Source organism: Denticeps clupeoides, chromosome 16 (genome assembly GCF_900700375.1).
Source record: "Denticeps clupeoides chromosome 16, fDenClu1.1, whole genome shotgun sequence".
In the NCBI taxonomy this organism is placed as follows: domain Eukaryota; kingdom Metazoa; phylum Chordata; class Actinopteri; order Clupeiformes; family Denticipitidae; genus Denticeps; species Denticeps clupeoides.
The window spans coordinates 13,226,986-13,235,497 of record NC_041722.1 but is presented as its reverse complement, the minus strand read 5'-3'; the positions used below and the strand labels follow the sequence as shown (position 1 = coordinate 13,235,497).

The following is an 8,512-nucleotide window of genomic DNA, read 5'->3' as shown; positions in this document are numbered from 1 at the left end:
ATGTAGAATAATGCATTAGTGAGAGGTGGTGATGTTTTTCAAAATGCCAATATTCTACTTATTGCACTTTGTTGATTTTTTTTCACCATATTAACACACTTGGGCCCATTCCCCATATATTTTTTCCAGACTCCACCCTTCACTTTCCCTGTCCCTCTCCATTCCTTCCTGTCTTTCCTTTCGCTCAATCACTCTGGGTCTCAGCCTCATTAGGAAGTGTTAGAAAGTTGCTGAAGTGAGAAATGGGCCAGCGAAAGCTCGTTGTCCTAATTAAACTTTGACAAGAAGAGTGACAAGAAGCAATGGAGAGGAAACAATGACAACAGTGTTTGAGTATGAGCCCAGAGCTGGGAAAGGCTTTGTCCTCATGAACAAAAGCATTTGTTTGCATGTTTTCAACTCCATTCAACTTCACCAGGCCCAGGTGCAAAAACCAACTTCATGATGACCACCACAGCTCCTCCGCAACATCACACCTTTGCACGGCTGATGGCCGGCCAGCAGTCGTCCCCAATCTCCCCAAGCGCACGCAGATCAAAGCTGCTGTGTTACAATGTAAACACTGTGCTGGGAAATGAATTTACACTCATTACTTCCATTGCCGAGCTGCAGGAGGCCGCCAATAATTTTAGGATAGGGTAATCTGCCTGGGTGTGTGAAATTATGCTGGCTTCTATTCTGAGTCCAAGGGAACCATAAATGGAGCTCCAAGCTCCAAAGTGCCAGAAGGCTTTAAATAGAATTACTATTGGTGTTAAAGGGAAAAAAACAATCCATGTCTGTGATGTCACCGACATGATATAATTTTGTTTTTTTTAAATCCACGTTATCAATTACAACATAAGCATCTTTGCGCGCACATTTGAGGTCCAAAACCCCACCCAAACCCAGAAATCCCAGTCGAACCGTCCGGTGCGCGGTCACGTGTACAATCGAGCTTATTAGCGGAGCGCGCCGCCGCCGGCGCGCGTGAACGTCGAGCGTGGAGGGGCGGAGCCGCGCGCGTCCCCGCAGACGGAGGAACGCCCCCCCCTCAAAAAATCTCTTATAAAGCGCGCCGCCGCCGAGTAATACGCTATCCATTCAGTCGCCGGCAATCTGTATATAAAACTTTTTATCAAAAGGACGGAGGGCAAAAAAAAAATTACATTTTTTTATTATTAATATTTTTAAACAAGTCAAAGGTCATGGCGCTGAACGGGACGACAATAGAGAACGGGGTGTCTCCGGGGGACGCGCCGCCTTTCCCCCAACCGGTGAAGGTGCCGGAGATTAAATACACTCAGGTAAAGTCGTGCTTGCTGTTCTTTACACTTACTATTCATCTGGTTTTATTTCCTGACGTTCTTATCTGCACATGTTTATTTCACCCGAACATTATTATAACTGTTTTTTTTTTTTATTATTAAATATTTTTTGCTGAAGTGAAATTTGGCGCTGAGGAGAATTTCTGTCGCGACTTCTGGCGGACAGGGCGTTGCGACCTGTTTAAATGTTTTATCGATAGAGATGTCATTTTAATTTGGGAATTTGAATGAACAGATCTTCATCAACAACGAATGGCACAGCGCGGCGAAGGGGACGAAGTTCCAGACGTGCGACCCGGCGACAGGTGTCAAGATCTGCGACGTGGACGAGGCGGGCGAGGTAGGCTGTCCGGCCGGGGCCGGCGTTGGAAGCCTGGCGGCCGCGTGTTTGTGCTGACGTGCCGTGTCCGTGACCCCGCCAGGCAGACGTGGACCGGGCGGTGGAGGCGGCCCGCGCCGCGGGCCAGAGGGGCTCGCCGTGGCGCAGGATGGACGTGTCCAGCCGGGGACGGCTGCTGAGCAAGCTGGCGGAGCTGCTGGAGAGGGACCGCGTCCTGCTGGCTGTGAGTAGATAAAACCTGTCCTGTCATCATTTTTACAGTATTTAAGTTCTAGTTTTAGTTGGTATAGTTTAGTGTGCATTTAAATATATGTTGTTCTTTCTTTTGTGATTGCACTATGGGGGGGTCTGTGTGAAACATTATTTCAATACACGGTATACTGTTGCATGTGACAATGAACCTGCATTGTCACATGCAACATAAAACAAACGTGCATAATTGTGCATCTCTGATCCGCCCCCCCCCACCTTCCCTCAACCATGAATTATTATCCAAGACTGATTTGTATAACCTCATAAAACGTTTATAACAATCTTTTTTTTTTTTTTTTTGGGTACTTAAAACTGTACACAGACGATCAAAACCGTGGCCCGGTGTAATTACATGTAAATTAGCTTTAACTACGCCGGGGCAGTCACCGTTATTGCGTACACGGCGCAAATGAGCTTTCTCAGCTGTAATGGCCATCTCATGCCAACGCTGGCCCCTCAGCAGACGTGGCTCTGCCAAAGATTACGGCCAGGACCTCCTTCGTGGCGCTCTGCTCTGGTCTGTCTAAAAGGAAAGACATTTGTATATGTCATTTTTTACATTTCTGGACCCGTGAATTCCCACAGCATTTTCAATTCTCGGCTTTTGCCAGATATAAAACATTGTTTTCTAGCAACCGCTCGGTGTGTTGCATGAGCAGGCGTTTGTCTCTCTCTCTCTCTCACACACACACACACACACACACACACACACACACAGAAGCAGAGCATTAATGATCTCTGTTGCAATATAATAACAATTAAAGTTTTGCATTGGACAGAGCTTTTTTTTGTTGTTTCAGACCATGGAGACGATGGACACTGGAAAGCCTTTCTTGCAGTCCTTCTTCGTCGACCTTGAAGGCAGCATCAAAACTCTGAGATACTACGCCGGCTGGGCAGATAAAATTCATGGCAAAACCATGCCAGTAGGTGAGTGTGTTCGGTTGGTTGGCAGTGATGGACAGACACTACACACGCTGATGCGTCCTCTCCCCCACAGAAGTCTGAAGAGATGAGTTAATGATTTAGTGGCTGCAGTCAGCGGGGTCGAGAATCCCTTTTTTCGCGGCCCTGGGTGGCTTGTCATCCCCACTAATTTCTCCCCTCTGCCGCGAACACAGCGTTCCTGCCCCCGCAGGAGATCAAATAGACAAAACAAGCTTCCCTCTTTCCTCCTGATTAGATTCAAATAAAGTGTTAAAAGACGAAAGGGCCGGGCAGACAAAGGAAGAGGAAGAGTCTCTGATCATAATCGTTGAGGTGCATCGCGGAGCGCCAGGACGCTGCGCTGATAGGATCAGCGGTCAGGGAATATTCCAAACAGCCCTGCCGTCCTGAGAGTCAAAATGTAAAACGTCTTTCCCGCCCCACCCTGGAGAACGGCGTTCATATCAGAGCCGCGTAAGGGCTGGCATGTAAATTTAACCTTTGATAACCACGAGCGAGGAATGTCCCAGAAATGGGTGGATAATGAGTGTCAGAGGTGGCCATTGTTTGCGGGAGGGAGACTCTCGACCTGTAATCACAGATGAACAGGCGCGCTGGGCAACCTGAGAAGGTCAGTGGAGTGGGAGGCAGGATTATCATGTGTGGTTTTGACTTATCCTGCCCTAGATGATTTACAGGATGCTGGGCCACGAGGCCTTGAGGTTTATCATGTCACAGGGTAAAAAGAATACATTAGATGTGTATGTCATGAATGGGTCCATGAACACATACATGTATAACACTTATTGTTATACATATTATGTATACATGTTATTACAACCCCAAATCAGAAAAAGTTGGGACAGGGTGGAAAATGTGAATAATTCACTAATTTCCCTTAACTTTTATTTCATTGCAGACAGTATGAACACAGGATCTTTTTTTTTTTTTGGTCCACATCATTTGATTTGTACAAAAATAATTCCATTCTTGCCATTCAGGCTTGCAACACATTCCAAAAAAGGTTGGGATGGGGGCAATTCAGGGGTAGTAATGAGGTATAATAACTAAATAAGGATGTGATTTGAAACTGGTGATGTTAACAGGAGGTTGCAATCATGATTCGGTACAAAAGCAGCATCGAGGAAAGGTCTACCCCTTTAGCAGCAAAGATGGGCAGAGAATCGCCAGTTTGCCACCAAGTGCAGGCAAAAATATTTGAAGTGATGAAGAAAAATGTTTCTCAAAAAAAGATTCCTCCCTCTACAGTGCATAACGTGGTGACAAGAATCAGGGAATCCGGTGAAATTGCCGTGCGCCAAGGCCAAGGGCGCAAGCCAAAACTGAATGGCCGTGATCTCCGAGCCCTCAGACGGCATTCATCAATAAGTGATATAACCGCATGGGCTCAGGACAACTTCAGGAAGTCACTTTCAAGCACTACAGTACGTAGTTACTGTAGGAAATGGCAGCTAAAACTGTACTGTGCCAAAAGGTAGCCCTAAATAAGTAGTGTCCAGAAGCGCCGTCGACTTCTCTGGGCTCGGAGGCATCTGGGATGGTCCATTGTGCAGTGGAAACGTGCATTGTGGTCAGACGAATTGTTTTTTCCACATCTTTTTTGGAAGACATGGTCGCCGTGTGCTGCGGACCAAAGAGGAAAAGGACCACCCAGACGGTTACCAGAAACAAGTTCAGAAGCCAGGGTCTGTCGTGGTACGGGGTTGTGTCAGTGCCTTCGGCAAAGGTAACTTGCACTCCTGCGATGGCACCATCAATGCTGAGAAGTATGTCTCAGATTTGGGGGAACAAATGCTGCCTTCAAGACGACGTCCTTTCCAGGGACGCCCATGCTTATTTCAGCAAGACAATGCCGAACCACACTGCGCGCATAACAAAGGCATGGCTGCGTAAGAGGAGGGTGCGGATGCCTGACTGGCCTGCCTGCAGCCCTGGGTTGTCTCCTATAGAGAATCTTTGGCGCATTTTGGAAGAAGAAAATGCGTCAACGAAGACCCCGTACTGTTGCGCACCTAAAACGTTGTTTGCAGGGAGAATGGGACAAACTAACTCCTGCAACACTTATTCACTTGATTTATTCACTACCTAAATGTCTTTTAAGTGTTGTTAAAAGACAGGGGAACTGCACAAAGTGGTAAATGCTGTGCTGTCCCAAATTCTTTTGGGAATGTGTTGCGAGCCTGAATGGTAAGAATGGAGGTTTATTTACACGTCAAATGATGTTGACAAGAAAAAACATGAATTATTTTGTGTTCATACTTTCTGCAATGAAATAAAAGTTAAGGGATATTTGTGAGTTACCACTTCGCTTTTTTCATGCACATTTTCCACCCTGTCCCAACGTTTTCTGATTTGGGGTTGTATGTTTCATTTACTTAAACACAAAAATGTTGCATGTTGATGCAAGCAAAATTTGTATACCACTTAAGCCTGGTAATGAGCAAAAAATATGACTCCAACTGCACCACCTGCATCAAGGTGCACCAATGTTGGCCTTTAAAAGTGAACTGCCGCTGACTCCGCCCAAGCAGGCGCCCCCAGACGCAGGAGAGAGTCTATAGAAACCGACCCCGGCTCACCCCTGTCTGAGATTTAATGTTTACCTGGAGATGATAGCCAAACAAGGATGCGGTTTTATCATTCAAACTCACTGTTTACGAGCGAGAGGGCGCTCTAAGGCGAAAGCGCTACCTTAAATTACCTCTGGGTTGATATCCGATTCCGGCATGCAGGCGAACGAGAGAAGGAGACTACTGACGGGGAACAAAGGTGTGTGTCGAAGCCAAAGGTAGATCTGCTGAGGGTTTGAACCGCTGCCCAACGCTTTCACACCTCACCCCTCTCCCATTACAATATACCTCTGCTAGAAAAACATATACTCGCCCTCTTTGAGCTCAGTTTTGTGTGGTCTGCTTACACGAACAGATTTGTTTTCTTCTCCCCCCCCATCCTTCCTTGTTTGGTTTTGGTGCCCACATCCAAGCCCTCATTCACGGAATGAGGGTTGGGTATCAAAGGCGTGGGTGCAAAGACTTTTCTTCAAATTGGTCGTTAACACTAGTTTGTTTTGTTTTTTGCAGATGAAAATTTCATGTGTTTCACCAAACACGAGCCCATTGGTGTTTGTGGAGCAATCATTCCTGTAAGTATTAAAGAGGGTCTGGTTCCTCCTGCCATGTTTCACTTCCTTTGGCTGAGTGTTGACACCAATGATCGAATCAAAAGCACATTTAAATGCATCATAGAACGCAAACACAGCGGTGCCATTTTGACAAAGCTATTTAATTAAACGCATATACAATGTGATAATTACGTCCCATAAGAATTTATTTTATAGGCGCTATGTGACAGTAAAACCTTTAATGCCTTCCAGAAATTTAAACACAGGCTGGGTAGCTAGTTACTGCTCTCTGAGATTTAATTCACATCTTGTTTGAATATCAGCAAATTTGTCCAAATATTAGACTTTTGCCCTTACATTTGCCATCTACACAAAAACACAGTACCAGTAGATGGACCAAATTCTCCAATTTTGATATTTTGCTTTTAATTAACCATAAAGTCCACCAAGTCCTGGATCCTTTCTGGTGACGCTCCAGACGGCTGGCATGCTCGCCGGTCTTGTAAGCGAGGCCCCGTCTCATCCCTCCCCGGTTTAGTGCCTGATCGCTGCACTTCACCCTCATTGTGCGTGCTGTGTTCGGGCGGCGATGTTATCGGGGTGTGCACCATCATGAAGGCACACAGCGAGCACTTGGGGAAATCCAGCTCAGGTGTCTGCACGGAGCTGTACTGAAACTGAATCCAGACAGGCGTCAGCTACGCAGCACAATGCATGTCCAAAGCCCCATCCTACTCCCAGAAGGGCTCCACTGTACATTTCACAGCATGGACCTACTCATAAACACATGCAACCTTTAGCTTTAGACTTTTATTTGTATTGTAGAAACTGTACACCAGTTATTTTTCAGAGAAGCTTTATAGCAACTTGCATTGCATCCAGATAGCACTGAAGAAGGATAAGGATAACATGTTACAATAAACAAGAAGACAAGTGTGTTTTTTTTTTGTTTTTTTTTGTTGAAATTCTGCTGGTTTTTAAGGGGTTAGTTCATATCATCCTGAGTGGGGTGTCGCTCAATTCATATTACATTACCCACTTCTAGGAACAACATACTTATTACATTTTGGGTGGAAAAAAAAAATGCTCATTCAAGTCAAGTGAAAATATGTCTTGTGCCTTCTTGTGTTGCTTTGGCAACAAAAGAACAAAACTGTTGTTAGACATGGGAGATTATATCATAAAATGTAATTCATACTGAAGGACTGAATGTAATTACTGAAAGCACTGCTGGCACACAAAGACCATGACTCACGGCGAAAGAAAAACAGGAAGCCATTCTTTAGTGAGGGCCTCCAAAAAAAAAATCTATAATTACAGCCAGTCCGTCAAAAACACTGTAAAAATTAACAGTGCAGGGAGAGTCAACATGTTATGCTGAAGTGTAATTCTTGCTGATCATGGCTTTCCTGGGTCGTTTTTCTCTGATTGCAGTGGAACTTCCCCCTCCTGATGTTCACGTGGAAGATCGCACCTGCACTGTGCTGCGGGAACACGGTGGTCATCAAGCCGGCGGAGCAGACCCCGCTTACGGCGCTGCACGTAGGGGCGCTGGTTAAGGAGGTATGAGGGGGACTTGCGTGTGCAAGCCAACGACAATAATGAAAATAATCAAGATCTCTTTAGCAAGATGCGTGTCGAGTGTTACAATTTCCCTCGGCACTCGTTCCCTCGCTAGCCGTATTTCTCCAGCAAAGGAGAATGTTACTGAATATCAGCAGGCTAAACTAGCCAGGCAATGAATGAGAGCCAGTGGGGCGTTTTTCTTTGACCTGTTTATCCCCGTTTGTAGCCCATTAGTCAGCTTGATTCCTGTCCTTTCATGCCGGTGGAAAAGCCCTGGTCATAAATGATTAGGCCGTTTCCCTTTTATCGTTTGTAACGATTGTTTATAAATAAAATAAAAAATAAAAAAAAACTCTTTTCTCCCTAAAGACTTGCGTTCTTCTGCTTATGCCATGCAGGCAGGCTTTCCCCCTGGAGTTGTGAACATCCTTCCAGGGTTCGGACCCACAGCTGGCGCTGCCATTGCCAGACACATGGGCATTGACAAAGTGGCCTTCACTGGCTCTACCCAAGTAAGGATGCCCTGCGTACAACCGTTACAGCTTCGCCTTCTTCATTCTCCGCCCTGAGAGGAGTAGCGGCGACTCTGGGCACACACACAGGGAGAGATTTTTTCGTGTTTGCTTGAAGCACACACGGCGTGGGGGGAAGAGATGGTTTTTGCGCATGACTGTTGATGTGTTGACGGATTCGCTCTCTTGCTGGATTGTCCTCGCCCCTTTGTCTTCAGGTGGGACAGTTGATCAAAGAGGCCGCAGCTAAGAGCAATCTGAAAAGAGTGACTCTGGAACTGGGAGGGAAGAATCCCTGCATTGTCTTTGCCGATTCAGACCGTGAGTGATGTGGTTTCTCTCCCCGCGTTCGGCTCAAGTGGCAGAAAACCAGTCAGAGATCATGGACATTGTGATACACATGCACGTACATTGAAAACAGTGTATTCATATTTAAGAACGGCAATCAAAGGTTCTTTTGTTCATT

At 45.9% G+C, this 8,512-nt stretch overlaps 1 protein-coding gene across 1 annotated transcript in view; it reads left to right on the top strand.

Moving 5' to 3' along the window:
* The first annotated feature begins 1,089 nt into the window (after positions 1–1,089).
* Positions 1,090–8,512, top strand: part of aldh1a3 (aldehyde dehydrogenase 1 family, member A3) — a 9,901-nt gene continuing 2,478 nt past the window's right edge. Inside the window, exons 1-8 of the mRNA XM_028955968.1 lie at positions 1,090–1,286; positions 1,543–1,647; positions 1,730–1,870; positions 2,700–2,829; positions 5,928–5,989; positions 7,403–7,531; positions 7,933–8,046; positions 8,265–8,367. Of these exons, the coding sequence (XP_028811801.1) occupies positions 1,188–1,286; positions 1,543–1,647; positions 1,730–1,870; positions 2,700–2,829; positions 5,928–5,989; positions 7,403–7,531; positions 7,933–8,046; positions 8,265–8,367 (883 nt within the window). The 5' untranslated portion in view covers positions 1,090–1,187. The remainder of the gene's footprint in view (positions 1,287–1,542; positions 1,648–1,729; positions 1,871–2,699; positions 2,830–5,927; positions 5,990–7,402; positions 7,532–7,932; positions 8,047–8,264; positions 8,368–8,512) is intronic.